General features: G+C 50.6%; 1 protein-coding gene across 9 annotated transcripts in view; it reads right to left on the reverse strand.

The window, feature by feature from the left end:
- The window catches only part of ARAP3 (ArfGAP with RhoGAP domain, ankyrin repeat and PH domain 3), a 28,529-nt gene extending 3,142 nt beyond the window's left edge, over positions 1-25,387 (reverse strand). For 2 of the 9 annotated variants that reach the window (XM_017872945.1, XM_017872939.1), the window contains exons 1-27: positions 25,357-25,387; positions 23,160-23,700; positions 22,953-23,014; positions 22,737-22,848; positions 16,797-17,000; positions 16,593-16,662; positions 16,209-16,329; positions 15,937-16,121; positions 15,727-15,833; positions 15,277-15,476; positions 15,086-15,171; positions 14,761-14,943; positions 14,456-14,588; positions 13,708-13,827; positions 13,113-13,260; positions 12,901-13,003; positions 9,608-9,827; positions 8,496-8,559; positions 8,104-8,267; positions 5,128-5,340; positions 4,771-4,876; positions 3,245-3,392; positions 2,874-2,942; positions 2,060-2,134; positions 1,846-1,960; positions 235-363; positions 21-154 (exon numbers count right to left, since the gene is read on the reverse strand). In XM_017872945.1, the coding sequence (XP_017728434.1) occupies positions 21-154; positions 235-363; positions 1,846-1,960; positions 2,060-2,134; positions 2,874-2,942; positions 3,245-3,392; positions 4,771-4,876; positions 5,128-5,340; positions 8,104-8,267; positions 8,496-8,559; positions 9,608-9,827; positions 12,901-13,003; positions 13,113-13,260; positions 13,708-13,827; positions 14,456-14,588; positions 14,761-14,943; positions 15,086-15,171; positions 15,277-15,476; positions 15,727-15,833; positions 15,937-16,121; positions 16,209-16,329; positions 16,593-16,662; positions 16,797-17,000; positions 22,737-22,848; positions 22,953-23,014; positions 23,160-23,683 (3,795 nt within the window). In that variant the 5' untranslated portion in view covers positions 23,684-23,700; positions 25,357-25,387. Of the gene's footprint in view, positions 1-20; positions 155-234; positions 364-1,845; positions 1,961-2,059; positions 2,135-2,873; positions 2,943-3,244; positions 3,393-4,770; positions 4,877-5,127; positions 5,341-8,103; positions 8,268-8,495; positions 8,560-9,607; positions 9,828-12,900; positions 13,004-13,112; positions 13,261-13,707; positions 13,828-14,455; positions 14,589-14,760; positions 14,944-15,085; positions 15,172-15,276; positions 15,477-15,726; positions 15,834-15,915; positions 16,122-16,208; positions 16,330-16,592; positions 16,663-16,796; positions 17,001-22,736; positions 22,849-22,952; positions 23,015-23,159; positions 23,701-24,843; positions 25,158-25,356 lie in introns of those variants that run through there. The other 7 variants (XM_017872940.1, XM_017872937.1, XM_017872942.1 and 4 more) reach the window with 6 other exon arrangements.

Here is a 25,387-nt window from a genome sequence, read left to right on the forward strand (position 1 = left end):
CTCTGGCCCCAGGGCCTCACTTTCTTCTCCTTGAGTAGCAGCAGGCAGCGGCCACGCAGCAGAAAGAACCTCTCCTGGAAGCGGCTTCCCAGCAAGCGGGGTGGCTCCTCACGACACCGCAACAGCCCCACCCGTGGGCTCTCACGTCGGATACCTGGGCACAGATGGGCAATCCTGGGTCGAGGGTGCTAGGGGAGAGACCTGGGGGATGCTGGGCAGAGGAAGGAGGCTCACCTGTGAAGAGGCAGCCGGCTTGGGCCAGGGGGACTTTTTTCAAGAGCAGGGAGGCTGAGCAGGGCTCTGGGAGCTGGCACCATTGTAAGGCCTGCTCTAAGACCTTTTCCTTGGGATGCAGTGGCCGCTCTTAAGGGGTAAGGTGAGGGTATATATCAATCAGAATATTCATACTAAGCCCTCACCAGTCCAGCTCTCACCAGTCATTCATTCATCCATTCAATTATCCAACCACAGACATTTATTTTTCACTGTCTCTATGCCAGGTACTGTGCTGGCCCTGGGATACAGTGATGAGCATGATACACATGACCTCCCTTCACAAAGCACACAGTCTAGTGAGGGTATAGACACAAAATAATTGCAGACAAATAATTGCTTTGCAAGAAACAATAAGCTGAGTGAGCAACAGCACAGCAACTGAGATAGGGTAGTCAGGTAAGACCTTTCAAAAGTGGCACTTGAAGATGAGACTCAGAGATCTGAAGGATTAGGAAGAGCAAGCCATCCTACGATTGGGTGATAGAAGATTTCAAGCATGACAAAATGCAAGAACAAAGGCTGTCAATCAGGAAAGATGTATTTGGGGAAGTAAACAGCCAATGTAGCTACAACAAAGAGGACAGATACGAGAACAGGTGATGTGAGATGAGGCATGGAGGACGCAGGGGCCAGACATTCAGGGCCATGTGGGCCATGGTAAGGGACTGGAATGATACTTTAAGTTCAATGGGAAGCCACTGAAGGGTTTTAACCATAGGAAGGATATGAGCTGATTTATGCTTGAAATGTTCACTTTGCTGCTGCATGGAACATTGATTGTCCAGCTATCCCCTTTCTGGGGCCACGCATTTTAGTGGTTACTGTTGACAAAAAGATAATGGTGACTTCAGCTAGGATGGTGGTAGCAGTGGAGATGGAGAGAAGTGATTGATTCTAATGGAATCGACAAGACTAGTTGGTGAGTTGGGTATGAAAATGACACAAAGGGAGGAGTCCCAGAGGATTCCCAGGTTTCTGGCCTTAATCACTGGGTGAATTGTGGTACCATTTACTGAGTTGGGAAAAACTGGAGAATGGCCTAGGCTTTTTTTTTTTTTAGGAAAGGGGACTAGAAACCATCTAAATTGGTCTTAGATGTTTTACATTTGAGTTGGTTGTCAGAAGTGGTGGTGTCGAGTAGGCATTTGGATATGTGAGTCTGGAGCTGAGAGGAGAGATGTGGGCCAGAGATATAAATTTGGATGTCGGGTTATTAATGGCATTTAAAACCATGAGAATAGGTTAGTTCATCCAAGGAGAAATGTAGATAGATGAGAGAAAAGGGCCCAGGATTGAGCCATGGGTCTCTCCAACATTTGGAATCTGGGCAAAAGAGGAAGAGAAGCTCCCTTTAAGGTAGAAGGTAAACTACAAGCTTGTGGGTCACTAAGGCCAAGATGGAAGAATACTGAGAAAGAGGGAGTGAGTCAACTATGTTGAATGTCCCCTCGCACGGATGAGTGGATGAGTCCACTGTATTTGGTAACATGAAGTCACTGATGACCTTGACCACACAACCACACACAGGCATATACACAGGCATGAACACACAGGCATGGTCATACTCACCCAGCTCCCCATGCTCGCGAATCTCAAAAGTCACCCACAAGTCCATCCCAGCTGCTGTCCCCCGCATCTCCAATACCTGGTTAGTCAGCTCCTCAGCAGTCAGGGTTGGGGACACCTGGGGTCAGGGCAAGAGCAGAGAACCCATGCTGGTCAGGCCATTGCCCCTGGAACCTCACTATCCTCTTACTTCCCCTCCAATCCCCTTGGGACCAACCTTCAGGGTGACACAGTTGTCTGGGAGCTGCTGTTCTACATAAACTTCCATGATGAGGTCTCCAGCCTGAGACAGCTGAGGGGAGGGGTAAAAAAGTCAGAAGGACAAAAAAAGGATGCAAAAGAAATCAAAGTCAGAGGGTTCCTTGTGTTGCCTCATAAGTGACTCTTCCAACAAAGATCTCCTCCCAACCCCAATGTCACTCAGGCTCTTAAAAGGGAGAACTCTGGAAGTGGCAAAACTGCATCTTTAGGCATCAGAGTGGTTGGGAGGACAGATGTGGAGTCAGACTGCCTGGTCTCTTCCACTCGCTACAGGGTGACCTTGAATAAATGACCCTCTGAGCCTCAGTTTCTTTATTTGAAAAAAATGAGACTATCTACTTCATGGAGTTGTATGATACTAACATGAGATGAGAGGTGCTTGGAATATAATAAGTCCTCAGTTATGTTTGCTATTATATTTATTATTATTCTCACTGCTTTGTCTGATTTTACTAACTCCTCCTTGGATCTCTTACACTTAGTAGTAAGGTCTCACTTGATGCTCCCACAGAAAACCAAAACAAACTATCCAGTGCCAAGATTATCACCAGGAAGAATCCTCATGGTGGAACAAATGGAGCAAACCCTAACCAAACCCCACTCCCCAAAGCACTTCTCTCATTGGATTTCCCCTGTCTCCCAGAGAGCTGAGTGCTAGTGTCCAGAAGGACAGGCTGGAAAGGAAACTTCCTCAGCTGGGCAGAAAGTCAGCTTCCTGTCCTGATGTCTCCTCCTGCAGCATTCAGGAGACTCAGGTCAGGACGAGTTACCTGCACATCCTTCCAGGTGGTGATAAGACTGACCTCCAGGTCAATCTGAGCTACCTGGTCAGAATCGATCTGTGAAAGAGCCAAAAGAGAGTGTTGGGGTGCTGGAAGAGGATCTGCAGGGAAGATCTCAAGGCCAAGGAGGACCTGTTTAAGAGGGTTGGAGGCCAGAAGAGCTAAGAACCAAGGGTGTGAGGATGTTGGAAGTGAGGTTGTGGGAGAAAAAGGCCCAGGGTTCTGGGAGGTGGTTCCTGGTGTAGTGGGCCACCAGAGGCCTGGGCTGGCAGCTTGTTGGGGTGAGCAGGATCCAGAGTCTCTGGGTCCTGTGAGGGTAGGGGAAAGGGGTTTTGAGTTAGAGGTCAGGAAAGTCTTACATCAAAGACAGAGATGTAGCCGTCGATGAGCTCCTGCAGCACCCGAACCTCGTGTTCCCCCCGCCCATCCGTCTGGAACACGCTGGGCGCAAACAGCAGAGCCAGGTTCCGCGTGCACATCTGGTTTAGAGCCGCACATTTCTGCACCCTGCAGAGGGGTGCCAGGGTCTTCATCAATGTAGCCATTCTTTCAGCAAACACTTATTGAATCCCTATTGTATGCCTGGGCTAAGTGCTTGGGATACAGTAGTAAGACAATATTGGCATCAAGAAGCTCCCAGTCTAGGGGAGACAGATAAGGCAAGAATCAGCAAACTTTTTATGTAAAGGGACAGACAGTAGACATTTTAGGCTTGCAGGCCAGTCTCTGTTGCAACTCCTCAGCTCTGTTGCTGCAGCATGAAAGGAGCTATAGAAAATGTATACATGAATGGGTGTGGCTTTACATTTTATGTACAAAACTTTATTTATAAACATAAGCAATAAGCTGGATTTGGCCCCATGGGCCTGTAGTTGACCAATCCCTATAATATAGTATGTTTTTATTATTTATTTATTTTTATCTTTTGTAGAGATGGGATGTCTCACTATGTTACCCAGGCTGGTCTCCAACTCCTGGGCTCAAATGATCCTCCTGCCTTGGCCTCCCAATGTGTTGGGATTACAGGTGTGAGCCACCACACCTGGCCCCTGTAATATAGTATAATCAGTGCAATACAGAAAGGGTTTCTCCCCAGAACTGCTCAAAGACCTGTCTCCCTAACAGATTGGTAAAGGTAGATGTGTATCTTATTCATTTTTGTGTTTCTTATATCTAATGTTTTCCCTGACATCACATAATAAAACAAAATAATATTGATTGCTAACCATTTCTGAAGGCTTATGACATGCCAGATGTACTGGCATGTACTGTACTAAGAATTTAATGAATTTTGACTCTTCTTTTTTTTTTTTTTTTTTTTTTTGAGACAGGGTCTCTGTCACCCAGGCTGGAGTGAAGTGGTACAATCTTGGCTCACTGCAACCTCCACCTCCCGGGCTCAACTGATTCTCGTGCCTCAGCTTCCTGAGTAGCTGGGATTACTGGTATGCACCACCACGCAGGGCTAATTTTTGTATTTTTAGTAGAGGCTGGGTTTCACTATGTTGGCCAGGCTGGTCTTGAACTCCTGGCCTCAGGTGATCCGCCCACCTCAGTTTCCCAAAGTGTTGCGATTACAGGCGTGAGATACCATGCGCCCAGCCTCCATTTAACTCTCTCATAACCTATGAGGTGGATATGATTCATTACATCATCCATTACTTCCTTTTAGAAAAGAAATTGAGGTACAAGTAATTTACCCAAAGTCACACAGCTAGAATGATGGCACCAGATTAAAGCCTAGGTCTGCCCCCAAAGCCATTCTCTGAACCTTGATGCTATGATAACTTCACTTAACAACTGTTTGTGGAATGAATGAATGAATGAAAGTGCAGGGTCAGATTGAGGTGAGGAAGGGTCCTGCAGAGGGTCTGGCAATACTGACCGATAGAGATGCCCAATGAGGGTGGCCAGTGTGCGACGGTTGACCCGCGGCAGGCAGCCAATCACATCTTTATATTTCTCCAGGCGCTGATTCTTCTGGGGCAGCTCTGGGGATGGAATGGAGGAGGGTTGGGGAGGACCCAGGAAGTAAGAGTGGCAGCTGGTATGGAGGGAGGGATTTTTAGACACAAATGCAGGATGGATGTGTCTCTGCCCCTTCCCACCTCCCCTCAGTCAAGTCTCTGGATGATCCCCCAGGGTGGGAAGTGATGGGGAGGAGGACTGCCAAACCATGGATTCTGGTGGGGGAAGGCAGAGATCCTGGTTGGGCCTTGGTTCTCAGGGATCTTAGGAATACCAGCAGCCTCCCTCCAACGAGGCAGCAACCGTGCAGAGGTCACAGGGTCATCGAGCTCACGAAAGAAGCGTTTGAGTGTGTCAGTGACATCCTCCACAAAATGCTCCCCTGGTCGGAGCTTCACTGACCGCGCATCCCGACGGAACTCAGCCAGGAGTTTCAGGCTGCGGGCACGAGCGCCCCCTTTCCGGTATACACCTTCCAGCCGGAGCCCTAAGGAGAGCCAGCCGTCTCTGCTCACCATGGTGCAAAGGCTACCACCACCCACCATGGCCCATCCGTGGCCTCCCTATGTGGTATGTGGCTGATGGGCATGGATTCAGAGAGGAGGAGCTCTATGCCTCCATGGTCTTCATTCTCAGGTCTCAGAAAGTCCTTCTCTGACCTCACTGTCACATGTAACAACCCCCATGACACTGTATTTCCTCACCACTTTTATTTTTAAATAGCACTCTCTGAAATCACTTTATAGTCCATCCTCATTATCTGTGGATTCCATATCTGCACATTCTCCTACTTGCTAAAATTTATTTGTAACCCCAAAATCAATACTTTTGGCAATATCATCATCAACATTTATGAACAGAGTGAAGAAAAATTTAAGTCCCCTCCCCAATGTGCATGTTCTCACTCTAAACAAGTGTATCCTTTTAATGGTATATTTAGAGCCATATTTTTGTGCTTTCTGTTGGTGATTTCACTGTTTAAAATGGCCCAAGTATAGTGCTGAAATGCTGTCTAGTGTTTCTACGTGTGAGAAAGCTGTGACATGCCTTACAGAGAAAATACATGTGTTAGATTAGCTTCCTTCAGGCATGAGTTACAGTGCTGTTGGCCTTGGGTTCAGTGTTAACAAATCAAACAATATATATAAAATAAGGTCTCTTTACACAGAAAAACACATACAACAAGGATACATATTGATCAGTTGACTAAAATGTTATTGTAACCACAGGCTAGCAGGAAGTTAACCCTGTATTTCCCCTGGGGCAGTGATTTAGTATTCACTAATTAAATGTTTGCAGTGACTTAGAACATAACTACCACAAATAACAAGAACAGACTATATTTGTTTTCTTATTTATTACCCAAGAGATGGGTAATAAATAAGCTTCCTAGGACCCTCCCTGCTTACTGCCATATTCCCACTGTCTGACACATGGTAGCAGCTCAACCAGTGTATGCTGACTAAACAGTGGTGGTGCAGGAACCTTGGAGGGGAGGGGATGAATACCCAGATTCTTTCTTTTTTTTTCTGAGACGGAGTTTTGCTCTTTCGCCCAGGGTGGAGTAAAGTGGTGCCATCTCGCTCACTGCAACCTCAGCTCACAGCGATTCTCCTGCCTCAGCCTCCCGGGTAGCTGGGATTACAGGCATCTGTCACCATGGCCGGCTAATTTTTGTATTTTAATAGAAACGGGGTTTCACCATGTTGGCCTGGCTGGTCTCAAACTCCTGACCTCAGGTGATCCACCTGCCTCGGCTTCCCAAAGTGCTGGGATTACAGGCTTGACCCACCATGTCCAGCCCCATATTCCTTCTTCAGGGCTTTCTCACTGGGCCTCTGATTTATTTCCTCCTTTGAACACGAGAGAGGCTGAGAAGAGGATAAGGATGTAGCGAGTGGGGTAGGTCACTGAACAAGGCCACTGCCAAGGCATGGAAAATGTTATTAGCCACTGACTATCCATTTCCCATGACTAGTAACAATTATTTGTAGGTTTGTGGAGGTGCTGTTTTTTTCCTTACAGTCAGCCCTCTGTATCCATGGGCTCCACAACTGCAGATTCAACCAACATCAAAAATATTTGGAAAAAAACCCCGAGATAACAACATAACAACAACAAAATACAAATAAAAACAATACAGCCTAACAACTATTTCCACAGCACTTGCATTGTATTAGGTATTATAAATGATCTAGGAATGATTTAAAGTATACAGGAAGATATGCCTAGGTTATATGCAAATAAATACTATGCCCTTTTATGTGAGGGAGCATCCATGGATTTTGGTATCCACGGGGGTCCTGGAACCAATCCTCTGTGGATATTGAGTGATGACTGTACTGCCCACCTTAGTTTTCTGTGAATTTTCCTTCTTAAGAGTCCAGCCTTCTAAGGAGAAAAAGATTCTTTTTGGTCCTTATTTAGACTGGATAAAAATCAAAGGGCCAGGTGTGGTGACTCATGCCTGTAATTCCAGCACTTTGGGAGGCCGAGGTGGGTGGATCACCTGAGGTCAGGAGTTTGAGACCAGCCTGGCCAACATGGTGAAACCCATCTCTACTAAAAACATAAAAAGTATCAGGTGTGGTGGGGCACGCCTGTAATCCCAACTACTTTGCAGGCTGAGGCAGAAGAATTGCTTGAACCCAAAAGGCGGACGTTGCAGTGAGCCGAGATCATGCCACTGCACTCTAGCTTGGGCGACAGAGCAAGACTTCATCTCAAACAAACAAACAAACAAAAACTCACAAAGAATTATGGGGGCCATTTGCACAGCTGACCATTTAAGCCTGGAAAACCTCCCACACAGAATAAATCTGCTTAAAACTTCTGGGAATGTGCTGCACAGCTCAGCTCTCACCCCACAGCTGCTCACTGTTTGCCGTGGCTCTGTGTCCTCAGTCACATTTTCAGTGCTCCTCCCCTACTCCACACTCGACGAAACTTCTGAACACTTATTACATGCCAGGACCTGCACTCAAGGCTTGACAAGCATTGTCTCACTGTCACAATTATCCTGGAAAATGAGGACTGTTGGCCCCATTTTACAGATGATGGAATTGAGGTTCAGAAAAGCAAAGCAGCCTGCCAAGAGTCATATGACCAACTGGGGTCCAGTTGCAGTTTCTGGAGGCAAAGCTCTTCCAGGCCGTGCTCATGTTCCACCCTGGCTGTGCTCACGTTATCCACCTCCTCATCCCCCCACCCCCCACCCCCATTGGCTCAGTATCAGCCAGTGCCTACTCACCATGCTGGGTAACGAAACTGATGCAGGCATCCACGATGATGGGGATGTCACCCCGGCTCATCTGCTGCTCCTGCAGCCCTGTGCCGCCCCCACCAGCCGCACCCTCAATGGCTGTGTTCCATGCCGTGAAGTCCAGTCGGCCCTCTCCTTGCAGATACAGGGTCCTGAGACCAGAGAGGCTTGAATCAGAGCCAGCTCCTCTGACAGGCCCAGATGCATGGGGACCAGACTTCCCAGAGCCATCAGCAGAGGGCAGCAACACCCAACCCAAATCATCTTGGAGCAAGGGAAGAAACTTTGAGGAAGTGGGCAATGGTCCAGCAGGCCAGGTTGCAGAGTGTGGGCTCGGCTCCAGGAAGGGGAGCCCCAGGTCAAGGGCAGGGGCAATTTACCTTCCTGTCTCCACCAGGACCAAATACTCTTTCTTGTCTGGGGTGTCAGCTGCAGAAACCACACCTGGGAGGAGAATCAGTGGACATTTTCATGATTATCATCTTCATCATAGAGACTATTATTTATTAAATGCTTAACTTGCATAGATGCCAGGCTAGGAGCATTACAAAAAACGTTCAGTTGAATCCTATGAGTTATGTACTATTATTCCCATTTTATAGGTGACACATTAAGCTCAGAAAGTTTAAGTAACTTGCCCCAAATCACTTGCTATAAAATGACAAGACTAAGCACAAACCCAGGTCTCTTGTTTCCAAAGTCCTAAAATATTATCTTACATTGTTCCTCTTTTAGGAGAAAGGAAAGCAGCAAGGGTACCCAGTCCTCTCTCCCAGGACCCAACCAGCAAGTGACTCCAAATAATAACATTTATAGGCTGGGCATGGTGGCTCACTCCTGTAATCCCAGCACTTTGGGAGGCCAAGGTGGGTAGATCACTTGAGGTCAGAAGTTCGAGACCAGCCTGGCCAACATGGTGAAACCCCTTCCCTACTAAAAATACAAAAATTAGCTGGGCGTGGTGGCAGGTGCCTGTAATCCCAGCTACTTGGGGGGCTGAGGCATGAGAATCACTTGAACCTGGGAGGTGGAGGTTGCAGTGAGTTGAGAAGTTGAGATCATGCCCTTGCACTCAAGCCTGGGGGATAGAGCATGACTCTGTCTCCAAAAAAAATAAATAAATAAATAAATAAAATAATAATAATAACATTTATTTAGCACTTAAAAAATGTTTGTCAGGCTCTGTGATACATGTTTTAGATGCATTACCCTATTTGAACCTCACTACAACCCTCTGAGGAAGATGTTATTATTGTACCCATTTTAAAGATGAGGAAACTAAGGCACAGAGAGGATAAATAACTTGTCCAGGGATATACAGCTAGGAAGTGATGAAGGTGGGGTGTAAAGCTGGGCAGTTTCCCTTCAGAGCTTGTGCCTGAAGCCACCATGTTCTGCTGTTTCCCATAAGCACCCCCAAATAATAAAGGTCTGCTCCTATGCACCCCCATGGCCACCCTTCATCCCTGTCCCCCCAAACCTCCCCGCTTACTGATCTCCTGTAGCCTCCGCAGATGCACCATGTCCTCAGGGGCTGGGGGGCCGGGGCCCGGTGCTGAGCACAGGAAGAGGTGGTCACCACGAAGGAGGCCGAACCCTGACAGCCAGACACCAGGGGCTGGGGCTGTATGGGAGGGGGACCGCAGCCATAGGCGGCCCAGCCGCAGCAACCCGGGACCCAGCAGCTGGTGGCAGCTCAGCGGGGAGAACCACTGTAGAGGCAGGGGAGGACAGGAGAAAGGGGGATGGGGGAAGAGACAAGGAACAGGGGAGAGAAATGAGAGTGACCGGGGTAGGGAAAAGCAGAGAAAAACACGAAGAGAAAGCAGAAGAAAACAGGAATGAAAAAGGATTGGAGAGAACAAAGGAGACAGCCAAGGAGGAGACATGAGATGGATGGAGAAAGACAGGAAAGAAATTCAATTCAATTCAGTTTGCTCTCCCCAACATAAAGAAGACCACTGTGTGGCAGCCTTGTGCCCTTAATTGAGGTGTGGGTGTAAGAAAGAATACTCATTCTTGTGCAGTGCTGTGATCATGGCTCACTGCAGCCTCAACCACCCCCAGCTCAGGTGATCTTCCCACCTCAACCTCCTGAGTAGCTGGGACTACAGGAGCATGCCATCACACCTGGCTATTTTACTTTTTTTGTAAAGATACGGTTTTGCCATGTTGCTCAGGCTGGTCTCAAACGCCCACCTTGGCCTCCCAAAGTGCTGGGATTACCGACAGGAGCCACTGCGCCCAGCCAAAAAGGCATACTCATTCCTTATAGCCAAAAATGCTACACCTGAAGACTCATGATGCCCTGGGAAATCCCACCACCCTACGGGGCTGGGGAGAGGCTTCATAGAGGAAAGGATGTTTGAGGTTGACTGCAAAGCAGTGCTTCTCAAGCTACCTGCAGTAAATTGCAGTAAAGGACCAGAGCTTTTTTTCCTTTTTCTTTCTTAAAGTCCCAAGCTGTCACTAACCAATACTGTACTTTCTTTTTTCTTTTTTTTTTTTTTTTTTCATTGAAATGGAGTTTCGCTCCTCTCTCCCAGGGTGGAGTAGAGTGGCATGATCTCGGCTCACTGCAACCTCCACCTCCCGGGTTCAAGAGGTTCTCCTGCCTCAGCCTCCCAAATAGCTGGGACTACAGGTGCCCACCACGTCTGGCTAATTTTTTGTATTTTTAGTACAGACAGGGTTTCACCATGTTGGCCTTGCTGTTCTCAAACTCCTGACCTCAGGTGATCTGCCTGCCTCAGCCTCCCAAAGTGTTGGGATTACAGGCATGAGCCACCCCGCCTGGCCAATACTGTATTTTCATTAAAAATAATAAAAGTGGCCAGGCGCGGTGGCTCAAGCCTGTAATCCCAGCACTTTGGGAGGCTGAGGCAGGCGGATCACCTGAGGTCAGGAGTTCGAGACCAGCCTGACCAACATGGTGAAACCCCATCTCTACCAAAAATACAAAAATTAGCTAGGCATGGTCATGTGCACCTATAGTCGCAGCTACTCAGGAGGCTGAGGCACAAGAATCACTTGAACCTGGGAGGCAGAGGTTGCAGTGAGCCGAGATCTCATCACTGCACTCCAGCCTGGGAGACAAGAGCGAAACTCCATCTCAAAAAGAAAATAATAATAATAATAATAAAAGTGAATTGCTAGAAAATCTGGATGAAAAAACGAAGAATACAACCTGACCCGCTTTTTTTTTTTTTTAGACAGGCCTCACTTATCTAGGCTGAAGGGCAGTGGCATGATCACAGCTCACTGTAGGCTCAACTTCCAGGGCTCAAGCAATCCTCCCAACTCAGCCTCCCCAGTAGCTGGGACTACAGGTGAGCACCATCATGCTTGGCTAATTCTTTTATTTTTTGTAGAGACGGGGTCCCAGGCTCCTCTCAAACTCCTGGGCTCAAGCAATCCTCCCGCCTCAGCCTCCCAAAGTGCTGGGATTTGCAAGTGTGAGCCACCACGCCTGGCCCAAGCCCTTTTTTAAAATAATTAGATTCAACATATAAAATTACTATGTCAAATTGCTATAAAATATTCTAAATGCTTACTCTCAAGTTCTGTGCTTATCCTGTCATGGACCATAACACATAGTCCAGGGGCTAGTATGGTGTGACAGTCTTCACAGCACCCTCCGGGTAGCACTGCCTTAAAGGATAGCTTTTTGGAAATGTAGATAATAATGAGAGGAGACTTAAACCTGGTTGGGAGGGCCACGACAGAGCCTTGAAAAGATATAGAGACAATGTGTTAGTGTAAGGAGTTGTAGGAGGCCTGGGAGAAGGGGGTCAAAAGCCAGAGCAGTGGAGCATTTCCCATACAGGAGTGCCAGATGCTGCAGAGATGACCTGGTGAGGCTGGGAGGCAGCCTTGGCCTTTGGAAATGAGAAGGCACTGGTGACCTGCTGGGTAGCAGTTCAGAAGGGCATGGGCAGAGGAGGGCAGCTGTAAGGGGTCAAAGGGGAACTGCAGGCTGCACACGACTTTCTGACGCATTGTCAGGAGGGAAAGGAAGGCACCAGGGTGAAAAGTTGAAGATGGAACAGATCTTAGGGAAAAGCTGTCTTAGGATGGGAGAGATTGTCGTCATCATCGTCATCATCACTACCATCATTATTATTTCAACGCCCACATACTGAGGGCTTGCTATGTGTGGGCCTCACATGTCATTTAATCCTCAACCCTAGGGGGTGCGTCTTTTACGCCCACTCTACAGATGTGGAAAAGCTCACAAGGCTAAGAGTTGTGAGACTCCAATCCCAGGATGTCTGACTCTAAGGCCTGAACTTTCAGTTCTGGCAATGGCATACAGGAGGGAGATATTGGCTTATCTAAGAATGGACAAGCTGGGAAATATGAAGGTAGCTTTGCCTCTGGGCTTGCTGGAAAACTGGAGCAGAGGGTAGGTAGTGGGAATCAGAACCAGCTTCTTCATGGGAGGAGGCATTGGCACAGCAAGGTTTGGGCCATGAGCTTTGCAGACAGAGGCCTGAATTTTAGTCCTCTGCTCTGCTGCCTCCTAGCTCTGTAACCTTGACCAAGTGAATTCATAAACTCTAAAATTTAGTTTCCTTATACGTAAAACCTTACCTCTGAGGGTGGTTGTGAAAATTAAATGAGATATCGAGTGGGCAGTGCTTAACACAGGGCCTGGCACAGAATATGTGCTCAGTCACCCTTAGCTGTTAGTGGAAGAAGTGGCTGTAGAAATAAGAGAGAAGATGGGAGCACGTGGAGACAAGGAAAGCACGAGATGCTGCAGAGGGCGCTCTCCTGTCTCACCTTGCCCACAGCACTAGTCCAGGCCTCCAGACTGTCAGCTCCATCTGTGCCAAAATGCTGGATCCTCCCCCCAGTGAGGATGAGCTCAAAGGAAAAGGGGAACCTAGAGAGAAGATGAGGTCAGGGAGGAGAATGGGACCAATGAGGGGACTGTCAGGCTGGAGGTTGGGAAGAGAAAAGGGGAAGCTCGGTGAGCACAGGAGGGCTATTACCTGTCAAGGTCACCTGGGTCAGTGGGTGGGGGGCTCACACCCAGACATACAATATCCTGGGGCTGTATGAGGCTGAGGGGTTCAGGGCTGTTTTCTGATGCAAACATTTCCAGAGCTGCTCCCAGCACACACCATAGGCGGGGGGGAGCTAAGGAGGAGGGAGATAGTCAGGGGCAGCAGACCTCTGCCCCCACTGTCATAGTTCCCATTTACCAGATATTTATTCTGTGTCAAGCCCTTTGCCCATATATGATCCCATGAAATCTTCACAATAACCCTATGAGGTGTTATACTCAGTCCTGTTTTGCAGATGGGGAAACTGAGGGTCAGTTTCAGTAGCTCGCCCAAGACACATAGGTAGGAAGTAGCAGAGCTGGGATTTGACCCAGACAGTCTGACTTCAGAACAGATGCTCTTAACTATCACTCAATGCTGCCACCTGGCATGGTCTCTCTCTCACCCCCAGGACCCCAACCTATTCCCAGGCATGGCCCCACTTTCCCATCCCAGCCCTCTCCTCTTTGTCCCTCTGCAGTACACTCACACCTATCCACTTTCTGTCCCTGTATCCTCCCATCCCTTGGCTCCCCCTCACCATCCCGGCCCCTGCGAGGGGGTGAGGGTCCAGCTTTGTTGGTGACGGGACCACAGTACAGGAAGCCGCTGTAAGTAGCAGGCACCACCACCTCATTGTACACACCAGGGGAGGGGTCTGCAAGGGGAAGGGGAAGTAGGTCAACCAAGTGCAATGGGATCACCTGACCCCCTCTGGGGAAGGGATGAAATGGAGAAAGACAGTGGGACCTGACTCCACTGGCAGCACAGCCAAGTACAGCCCAATGGAGCTGGATCCCTCACTACCCAGATTGCAAAACAGAGAGGCAGGGGTAAGAGACGGGGAGGCCTCTGGCCCAGCCCCTGCCCACTGCCTCTCCCCACCAGCCAGCCAACCAGGCTGTTAGCTCTGGGTGGGCACCTCAGGGCATGTGCCATCCTGTAAGGGTCTCAGCCCCACTGGCCTGACCAATGGAGATGAGTGTCACTAAGCTGATCACTTCTTTGAGAGATCAGACTGTCTCCAGGGAGACTAGCCCTGACCTATGGATTGGCCCTGTCTGGGGTGGACCAGCACTAGCACCTGGAACACCCAGACCCTCCCCAGCCATGACCATCATCAGCTATTACATGACATCAGGAGATAGGCCCTGGAGGATCTGAGGATTTGGGAAACTGCCCAGGCTGGGCCACTGTGATCAGCTAATTGGGGCCCCTTGGAAGAAGTGAATCACAGGTTGGGTCTGAGAATTCCTGTGGGGGAGAGAGGAGGCACTTGGGGATGACCTGGGGCATGAGGCCAGGGCAGCTGCCATCAAGGGTTGGCGGAGACCAGGGCTCCTCGCCCTCGAAGGCCTCAACACAGAGGAGCTGGGTCATGTTCTTCAGCAGGTTGGGTCCTGCCACAGCTGCACACAGTGCCTGCAGGGAGGGAAGGGCCTCTGTCAGCCCCAAATCCCAAACAGAGCATTGGGGACAGTCGTATGATCACCCAAAACAGTCCCCACCACCCAAGTCTAGGCATTCCAACTCCAGAGAGTGTTTCCTGACACCCCACCCCCACCCCAGATCAGCCCCGCTCTGTCCCTCCTACCTGGAGAAGCTGGCTATGATCTGGGTACTGAGGGTGGGGCTTCCGGAAGAGACCCAGCCGGTACTTTCGGGAGATGAACTCACCCCGGGGGCCAGGGGTCGCATCTGGATGCAGTCCCTCACCTGGGGGTAGGGTCCCTGCCCAGAAGCGGTTGGCACGATCATTTCCCAGGACAATGAACAACTGTGGGATGACAAGGGGCAAAGGCAGGTGACAGGAACTCAAGAGTCCTCAGATGTTCCAATCCTGTCCCCAGGCTGGCCCAAGGCCTGCTTCTGGATGCTCCCTTCTACCCCTCCCTATTTCTCCCTCTTCTGCCCCTCACCTGCACTATCTCATTACTCCAGACACTCGTGTCCAGCTTCAGGCTCTGCACCTTGGAGATCCCGGAACCCAGGGCCCGGTGCTGACCTGTGTGAGGGTGTATGAGGGTGTGACGGGCATGGGGCATGGGTACCCTGAGCCCTCTAGTCCCAGACCTCCTGTTCCCCACATAGGCTTGAGGCCAGTCCTCACCTGCACACTGCTTGCAGATGACCACCCCCAAATTGACAGCGGCCCAGTCTGGGCGGGAGGACCCACAGTCTGCACAATGCCGGTTGGCCCGATTAGACCAGATCTTCTCAGCCACCTCGTAGTCAGACAGGGTCTCGGTTACTGCTTCCTGCAGAGCGGCCGCCCAGCTCTGCCGAGCACCCCCAGACTCGGCTGTGAAGCTGAGGGGTTGACAGCCAGTCCATGGGCATGGACCTACCCACCATGTCCCATCCCCCTCGCCCTTGCTGCAGGAGCCACCACAGGCCACACCTGGGGCAGCCCAGACCCTTCTGACATCTTGACCCAGCTCACTGGACTACCATCCGTGCACACCCTCTGACGTCCTACTGAGGAGGCCTCCAGTCCTCTGCACCCTTGTGCCTCCCCCAAAAGTCTCCCAGCCTTGCCTCCCACTGGCCCAGGCCCCACCTGAAGCAGCGGTGGGGTGTGAGCAGGTCGAAGCTTCGACTCTTGGTCTCCCGGACGCTGCAGCCCTGCAGTTCGATGAAGCAGATCCCGATGCCCAGAGAGAAGGCCTGGTGGGGTCAGGGGATGGGCATTGTGAGGTGCCAGAAGAGACTAGTTCAGGCCCCTCAGCCCTCACCCAGCTCTCCTCACCTGCTCACTCTTGTACAGTACCTGCTCACTCTTGTACAGTGCCAGCTCTCCAGGGCTCAAGGCAGCAAACACCTTGGCCTTGTGTCCACGCAGCTCCAGCATTCCCGTGCGGAGGGGTCGGGGTGGCTGGGGGGGCCGGGGGTGGCCCAGGAGGCGCTGCTCCTTCAGACAGGACTGCAGTGTGGAGCACCACGTGTCCCGCTGAGCTGGTGGGGATGGAGAAGCAGGTCAGTGGCTATTGCACACACAGCCTCCCTCCCTCCTGCCCTGACTCAGGGAGCTGTGGCCCTCACCCTCACTCTCTGTGCGGAACACGAACACCCTCTGGCCGGTGATGACCTGGAACTTGTTGTCCTTGCTGCTGCGGGTCACCTCAATGGCAGTCAAAGGTATCACACCCTTAGGGAAGGGGTCCTGCAGAGAGAGAGCTCAATGACCCATGAGGACAGGAACTGAACCATGTGTGCCAACCCCTGGGTCCTGCCCCAGATTTTATGAGATTGGCATTCAATCCACAAGCAGTGGGTACAGCTGCTAAGCCAGCTACTTTAAATGCTGATATGAGTCATGCAGTCACTGCCCCCCCACATACACCATGGACTTCCCTCCTTCCAATTCTGAGCCCCTCTCAGCTGTCCCTCTCCCTCATCTCCGTGTCACATCTCCTAGCCCCCCACCTTGTCACTGCCAAAGTACATCAGACTCCTCCCGTTGAACTGCACAAAGCGTCTCTGGAAGACATAGTTTCTGAGGAAGGAAGAAGCCAAGATCACTGTTCGAGGTTGCATGGGGTTAGGGGGATCACAGGGTCTGGGGGCACTTTCCCATGCAACCACCTCCCAGCCTCTCTCTTCTCCCTCCCTTCCCTTCCCAGCACCCACCCCTGAGGGGAGAGCTTGTCTAGCCAGCCACTGAGCAGGGGCGTGGGGCGGTCTGCTGTGAAGGAAAAGCTGGCATAGGGTGAAATGAGGTCATCACTGGTCTCCTCTGTTTCCAGGGTGGGTGATAAAAGAGTGGAGTCTCCAGGTAGCTCAAGGCTGGCATAGCCAGCATCCTCCCGTGCCTCCAGATCCTGCCTGCTGAGCCTTGTGGGGGCCAACACAGGGAGGGACACACATTAGACAAGTACCCTGGACACCCTCTTTGTACCTTCTCCATCCTACTCACATCACCTAAGAATAGAATGCCTGGCAGGTACTGGATCTGCTTTGCTTTGCTTTTTTTCTTTTCTTTTCTTTTTTTTTTTTTTTTTTTTTTTGAGATGGAGCTTCGCTCTTGTTGCCGAGGCTGGAGTGCAATGGTGCGATCTCGGCTCACTGCAACCTCTGCCTCTCGGGTTCAAGCCATTCTCCTGCCTCAGCCTCCTGAGTAGCTGGGATTACAAGAATACACTACCACACCCAGCTAATTTTGTATTTTTAGTAGAGATGGGGTTTCTCGATGTTGGTCAGGCTGGTCGAAAATTCCTGACCTCAGGTGATTCACCCGCCTTGGCCTCCCAAAATGTTGGGATTACAGGTGTGAGCTACCACGCCCAGCCTCTTTTGAGACAGGGTGTCTCTCTCTCTCTGCTGCCCAGGCTGAGCACAGTGGTGCAATCATGGCTCACTGCAGCCTTGAACTTCTGGGCTCAAGGGATCCTCCCACCCTGAGTAGCTGGGACTACAGGCATGTGCTGGCCACCACACTTGGCTAATTTTTTAATTTTTATTTTTAGTAGAGATGAGATCTCGCTATGTTGCCCAGGCTGGTCTCAAACTCCTGGGCTCAAGTGATCCTCCCACCTTGGCCTCCCAAACTGTTGGGGTTACAGGCGTGAGTGAGACACTGTGCCCAGTCTGGATCTGCTTTTCAAACAGGGGAATAGGGAGGTTCAAAACCCTTAAGATTGGCATGGAGCTGCTTTCCTGAGCATACTTGGAATTTTTATTAGGAAAATTTCAGTCCATCTTCTGTGCCATTAATATGATTCGGATGGAAAAGACAGGGAAGGGCTGTGTAGATCGCTCCCTGTCATGGTTGCCCACGGCTAATCAATATGTCTGGACTCTTTCTCCAAAACGTTCTTGACCTCTCCCTGGACCAAGCACCAAGTTCCTATCAACTCTCACCAGGGTGATACAAATTCCCTAACTGGTCACCTGCTTTCACTCTTGCCCTCCCTCCCACACTTATTCTCCCACAGGCACCAAAGTGCTCTTTTACAAATGCAGATGAGACCATTTTACTCCCTTGCAGGAAGCTTTTAATAACGACCCATTTGCACTTAGGTTAAACCCAAATTCCAATGGGCTGCAAGAACTTGTACACTGAGGCCCACAGACACTCCCCTGACTGCATCCTGTGTTGCCCTGGCCCTTGCTTACAGCCACATTGTCCTCCGTGTTTCAGAGCCTTTGCACACACTCTTCCCTCTACCTAGAACTTGCCTCCTTCCATGCTTCTCTGGGCTGCTTTTTCTCATCCTTCAGGTCTCTGCTTATGTCATCTTCTCAGAGAGGCCTCCCTTAACTAATCTGAGTAGATTCCTCTATTATTCTCTATCACTTTCCAGGGGTTCTCAACCTCAATAGCACAAAATAACTTGGGAAACATTAAAAAATATCAGTACATGGGCTCCACACCAGACACTTAAATGTGAATCTCTGGGAGAGGGCCCAGGCACTTGTAGTTTTAAAAGTTCCCCAGCTAACGTTGAGAACCGCTACTGCAGCCTGTTTCCTACTTCACTGAGAAATTGAAGTAATCAGATAAGAACCCCCACAGACTCCCAGTGCCATGTTTACCCAGTTTCACGCACATATTCTGCCTTCCTCCTGTGACTATAATAAACACCCATGTCTAAAGCCAGACCCTCCTCTGTGCACTTAAGCCTATTCCTCTCACCCACACAATCACTCTAGACATCCCTCACTCTCCTCTCCCGTACGTAACTGTCCCTCCCTACCAGATCATTCCTATTCACCTACAAACCTACATAACATTGCATCCAGTAAAAAACTCTTCTTGGATGGGTACGGTGTCTCACGCCTGTAATCCCAGAACTTTGGGAGGCCAAGGCAGGCGGATCACAAGGTCAAGAGATCAAGACCATCCTGGCCAACATGGTGAAAAACCCTGTCTCTACTAAAAGTACAAAAATTAGCTGGGCGTGGTGGCACATGCCTGTAGTCCCAGCTACTCAGGAGGCTGAGGCAGGAGAATCACTTGAACCCAGAAGGCAGAGGTTGTGGTGAGCCGAGATCGTGCCACTGCACTCCAACCTGGGCCACAGAGCAAGACTCTGTCTCAAAAACAACAACATAAAAACTCTTTTCTTGCCGGGTGCGGTGGCTCAATCCTGTAATCCCAGCACTTTGGGAGGCCGAGACGGGCGGATCACGAGGTCAGGAGATCGAGACCATCCTGGCTAACACGGTGAAACCCCGTCTCTACTAAAAAATACAAAAAACTAGCCGGGCGAGGTGGCAGGCACCTGTAGTCCCAGCTGCTCGGGAGGCTGAGGCAGGAGAATCACTTGAACCCAGAAGGCAGAGGTTGTGGTGAGCCGAGATCGTGCCACTGCACTCCAACCTGGGCCACAGAGCAAGACTCTGTCTCAAAAACAACAACATAAAAACTCTTTTCTTGACTCTACTTCCTCTAGCAACAATCATTCCAACTCTCTGCTCTTCTTTGCAGAAAAATTCCTCAAAAGACACTGTCTATACTTTTCTATTCTCTCTTAAAACCCACTCTGACTGGGCTTTCACCCCATCACTCTGAGACTGTACTTGTCAAGATCCCCAGTGACCTCGAATTCCAAGGGTCAGTTCTAAGTCCCATCATACTCAGTAGCAGACCCCTCAGAAAGCGTAGGACACAGTTGGTCTCTCCCTTTTCTCCTCCATTTTCTTCACTTTGCTCCTATGACATCATATTCTCCTGGCCTTTTATTTGCTGTCTATTTCTCTTCTGTCCATTTTGCAGATTCTTCTTCTTCTCCCAAACCTCTAGATATGGGAGTACATGAGGGCTTTGATCTTGGTCCTCTTCTCTATCTGCACTCACTCACAGCTCTATGCACCCATCTAAGCGCTGACAACTCCCAAGTTTAGGTCTCCAGCTCTGACCTCTCCCCATACTCTAGACTTGTCTACCTGGTGGTCTATTCTTCACCTCTTCTTGGAGGTATAACTTACACCTCAAATTCAACACATCCAGAACTGCACTCCTGATCTACCCTCACCTCCCACCTGCCTTAGCACAGTCTTCCCCATCTCAGACCGTGGCGGCTCCAGGAACTTTCAGGTGCTCGGGACAGTGCTATCCAGCAGAAGTCAATGAGAACCAAGTATGTAATTTTAAACTTTTCAGTAGCCACGTTTAAAAAAATTAAAAGAAACAGGTGAAATTAATTTTAATAATATATTTTATTTAACCCAATATATCCTAAACATTAACATTTTAGTATATAATCAACATAAAATGACTATTTTACTACATAAAATTCTATAATCAACATAAAATATAAACATAAGATAATTTATGTTTATATTTATTATATTCATCCAGTATTGCTTTTTCTCATATTAAGTCTTTGAAATCTAGCAGGTGTTTTACATTTATTGTGCATCTCAATGGAGACTAGCCACATTTCATAGGCCCAGTAGTCACGTGTGGCTAATGGCTACCATACTGGTCAGCACCAGCTCAGACAGAAGCCCTCCAAGTCATTCTTGACTGCTCTTTTTTTCTCACACCCCAAGTTAATCTGACAGTTTGCCTTCAAAATAAAGCCACTTTTCATCATCTCCGCTACTATCACTGTACTCTGAGGTCTCTCACCTACATTACTACAAAAAACTCCCCACTGGTCTCTCTGCCTCTCCTTTTGCCCCCTACAGACCACTCTCAACACAGCAACCAGGGGGATCCATTTATAAAGTCAAAACCTCTCAATGGCTTCCCATTTCACTTAGAGTAAAAGCCAAAGTCCTTACAAGCTCCTGCCCTATCTGGCCTCTTGTTTTGTTTTGTTGGTTTAAAAAAAAAAAAACAAAAAAACAACAACAAAAAAAAAACAGGGTCTCACTCTGTTGTCCAGGCTGGAGGGCAGTGGCATGATCTTGATTGACTGCAACCTCCACCTCCCTGGTTCAAGTGATTCTCCTGCTTCAGCCTCTCTAGTAGCTGGGACTACAGGTGTGCACCACCACTCCCAGCTATTTTTCCTACTCTTTTTTTTTTTTTTTTGAGACAGAGTCTCACTCTGTCGCCCAGGCTGAAGTGCAGTGGCATGACCTTGGCTCACTGCATGCTCCACCTCCCGGGTTCCCGCCATTCTCCTGCCTCAGCCTCCTGAGTAGCTGGGACTACAGGTGCCCACCACCACACCTGGCTATTTTTTTGTATTTTTAGTAGAGACGAGATTTACCATGTTGGCTAGGCTGCTCTCGAACTCCTGACCTCGGGTGATCCACCCACCTTGGCCTCCCAAAGTGCTGGAATTACAGGCGTGAGCCACTGTGCCCAGCCCTTATCTAGCCTCTTTTACCTCTCTGACTTCATCTCCTGCCATTCCTCCCACCATGGCCCACCTGCCCCAGCCAAGATGCCCTGGCCTCCTCACTGCTCCTGGATCCCCTTGGGCACACACCCGCCTTGAGGCCTCTGTTCCAGTCACTCGCCCTACCTGGGCACTCTTTCCCCAGTTATCTTCATGGCTAACTCTTTCACCTCCTTTCCTTCAAGTTTTTGATCAAATGCCATCTTCTTAACACTCTGCTAACTCTAAATGAAAACTTGCAGTGCCCCCAGCCTTCATTTATTTTTTTTTCCTGAGTCACTGCTACATCTGCCTCCCGGGTTCAACCAATTCTCCTGCCTCAACCTCCTAACTAGCTGGGATTACAGGCGTCCAACACTGAGCCTGGCTAATTTTTGTATTTTTAGTAGAGATGGGGTTTCATCCTGTTGGCCAGGCTGGTCTCAAACTCCTGACCTCAGGTGATCTGCCCGCCTCAGCCTCCCAAAGTTCTGGGATTACAGGTATGAGCTACTGTGCCCAGCCAACCTCCCAGCCCTCTTACCCTGCTCTATTTTCTCCATGGCACTTAATACCTTTTAAACATTCTATAATATTTAATGTATTATGTTTATTGTTAATGGAGTATCTCCCCACAAGGGCAGGGATTTCTGTGTACACTAATCTATCCCAAGCATCTACATCTGGTATATGATAGTTGCTCAATAAATATTTGTTGAATGAAAAAACAAAAAGCACTTCTCCTAGTTGGGCATGGTGGCTCACGCCTGTAATGCCAGCACTTTGGGAGGCCAAGGCGGGAGGATCACCTAAGGTCAGGAGTTTGAGACCAGCCTGGCCAACATGGCGAAACTCCATCTCTACTAAAAATACAAAAATTAGCCGGGCGTGGTGGCATGCACCTGTAATCCCAGCTACCCAGGAGCCTGAGACAGGATAATTGTTTAAACCCAGGAGGCGGAGGTTGCAGTGAGCCGATTGTGCCATTGCACTCCAATCTGGGCGACAGAGCAAGACTCCATCTCAAAAGAAAAAAAGAAAAGAAAAGAAAGAAAGAAAAGCACTTCTCCCAATTTTCTATTATATGACCATTGGTTTGTCTACTTGTTTTATTCCCAGTCTGTCCCACTGAGTCACAAGCTGCCTGAGGGTGGCACTGGGTCTGTGATACTCATCCTGTATCTTGAGTGCCTGGCTGGTGAATACTCAATGCACGTTTGTTGAATAACTGGACACACGGCCACCACCGACTCACCTGCTCCTCCCTCCCACCACTTCCCTGTTTAGTACTCACCTGTGTTCAGCCCTGTCCTGACAAACACCTCTGCCCTCTCTTCTGTCAGGGGCCCCTGGAGTCCCCACAGGTTGGACACCATAGTACAGACAACCAGGATCCATTATGTGCACTGGCAGGAGGAGAGGGGAATGCACAGGGAAGAGGAGATTGCTGGGAGTGTATGAGGTCCTGAGGGCACTATTCCTCTCCCCCAACCCGTGATAATCCAGTTACCTGTGCCTGCTGTGGGCCTGAGGGCAGGGGTGGGGGCAGTGGTTTGGGAGCTGTCTGGGGCCCTGAAGGGAAAGGTCTATTGGTTACTTAGGGAGAGAGGAGGAAGACAAGCCTTCATGCCCTGCTCCCCACCTCCGCCTCTGTCCAATTCATGCTCTCCTCCCCAGTCCCCCCAGCATCAGTCCCTAGGGAGCCAACCCCACTCACTTTTCCTGAGCTACCTGTGCCTTGCCTCTGAGGTCCAGGCCGAAGTAGATGGAATTAGGCATCATCTCCACAGTATTTAGGGCTGAAGACTGCTCAGTGGAGGAAGTGGGGAGAGGAGGGGGCCTTGGGCTGGGCTCTGGGCTCCTGGACACTCCTGGTTCCCCGAGGACTGGGCTCAGCCCAGGTCTCTGAGTGGTGGCAGGGCCACTGAGTCCACCAAACACGGTCCTGGGCTTCGGCACGGGTTTAGGGGGCTGGGTTTTGGGGGCTGGGCTGGAGGATGGTTCCATGGCACTATCTGATTTGGGATCCAGGGAGCCCTCTTCGGTGCCTGTCTGCAGCAGGCGCAGAATGCGTTTCCGGTGCCCTGTGGCGCTGATGCCCAACTGCTTCAGCTCCTCGTGGCCCAGGCCCCGGGCTGCACCTGCTGTAGCCAGGCCATGCCGTCGGAACGTGTCTGCATACTGCTCCAGGTGCACCGTGGCCAGCCACACAGCGATGTCCAGGTCCTGAGGGGCAGCCATGGGGGCTCAGGCCATTGCTGAGGGGAGGGGCAGGGTGAAGGGAGGGCTCAGGCTGAGAATCCCCCTCCCTGCCCCAAGGTCTGAGGCCTGGACAGTGAGCACCAGCCTCCAATCTTCCTCCAAAGAAAGATGCTGACAGGCCTGCGATCTGGAAGTAGATCTATCCCAGAACAACAGCAATGGCTCTCTACTTAGGGAAGGGACTTCATTTGAAGTTAAGGAAACTGAGGCCCAGAGAGGGGAAGGGGCTTGCCCCAGGTTCACAGCAAGTCAGTGCTAGAGTTGGCCCCTCAGCTCCTGCCCACCCTGGGTCTGGGTCAAAGCTCTGCTCCTGCCTGACTGCACATCCAACTGAATAAGCATGGGACAAGATGCTAGAATGCTGTGGAGCAGAGTGGGATTGGGAGATGCAGAAGAGGGGCCAGTGATGTGGCCAGATCAGCTGTGGACTAAGGTGGGGAGAGGGGCAGCCTAGGTAGGAGGAAGGAGGTGCAGACCCCGCTCCCTCTTGTTTCCAGAGCCGAGGTATACAGGCCTGCCATCCTAATCCTGGTTGTTCCCAGTCCCTCCTCCCCTTCCACCTATTGTCTCTGCTCAGACTTCCTTCCTGTCCCTCCAGCCCTGGCCGCCTCCACATCCTGCCTGCCTTGGTCAGGCTGTCCAGAGAGCCCTAACCAGTCCTAACGTGTGGGGTCCCGGCCCTGGGTGGAGGCTAATTGAAGAATAAGGATGGGGGCAGAGAACCAGGCCAGAGAGATGAGGGACCAGAGGTCAGGGGTACTCAAGAGGTACCCACCAGCAGCATGTTCACATGCTGTTCACATGTGTGTGCACATGCCCTGTAGCAGTTCAGCAGTGTGAAATGCCATCCCCTCACCTCTGCTTTCTCCAAGCCTTCCTTTTCTGAGCTTGCCTTTTCGCTGCCCATTCCCTTGGGCTCAGGTCTCTGCTCTGTCCCCCTTCCGCCAGCCTGACCCTGACCCCGGTCTATTTCATAGACCTGTCTCTAATTCTGTGGCCCCTGAGTTTTATCTCTGCCTTGTCCCTGTCCCTGCCTCACTCCATCTCAACCTCTCAATCCTTCTTTGTCCCTCTCCTTGTCCCACCCTGTTTTGCTCTCTGTCATTAAGCTTGTCCCTGACTTAGTCTCCAATTCTAACCAGATCTTGAGTTGTATCTGTGTCTCTGTCTGCCTCTGAGCCTGGGTTTCTGTCTTCCTCCTCGGCCTAGGCTCTCTCCCTGTTGCTCTTATGCTCTGTCGGTGACCAGGACGCCCTCTCCGTTCCAGCATCAGTGCGGGCCTCCTTCTGCCTCTCTCCAGCTGGGCCTCATTCCCAAGCCAGGGCCCGCGTGCTGACCCTCGGGCCCTGACTCAGGACCTGGTTTCCCGGTGACTCAGGCCGGGTTCCAGAGCACGGGACTGGGAGCCGAGGTGCTCACGGAACAGGAGCGGCGGGGGCGGGGCGGGCAGTGGCAGGCAGCGCAGGCTGCGACGAGGGAGGGGGCGAGGAGGGATGGGGCAGAGGCCGGGCAGCAGGAGGGAGGGGCGGGTCGTGGCGGGGAGGGGGAGGGCCGCTGGCGCCGAGGGGACCCTGGGAGCCCACGAAGGCCCTCGAGAAGGTGATGGGGAGGAGTCTGGGAAGCAGGGACCCGGGGGGCGCGGGGGTCCTCACCTCACTACGCGGCCGCCGTCCGCTCGCGGGT

The sequence above is a fragment of the Rhinopithecus bieti genome, unplaced genomic scaffold, assembly GCF_001698545.2.
Source record: "Rhinopithecus bieti isolate Rb0 unplaced genomic scaffold, ASM169854v2 scaffold_7438, whole genome shotgun sequence".
Taxonomy (NCBI): Eukaryota; Metazoa; Chordata; class Mammalia; order Primates; family Cercopithecidae; genus Rhinopithecus; species Rhinopithecus bieti.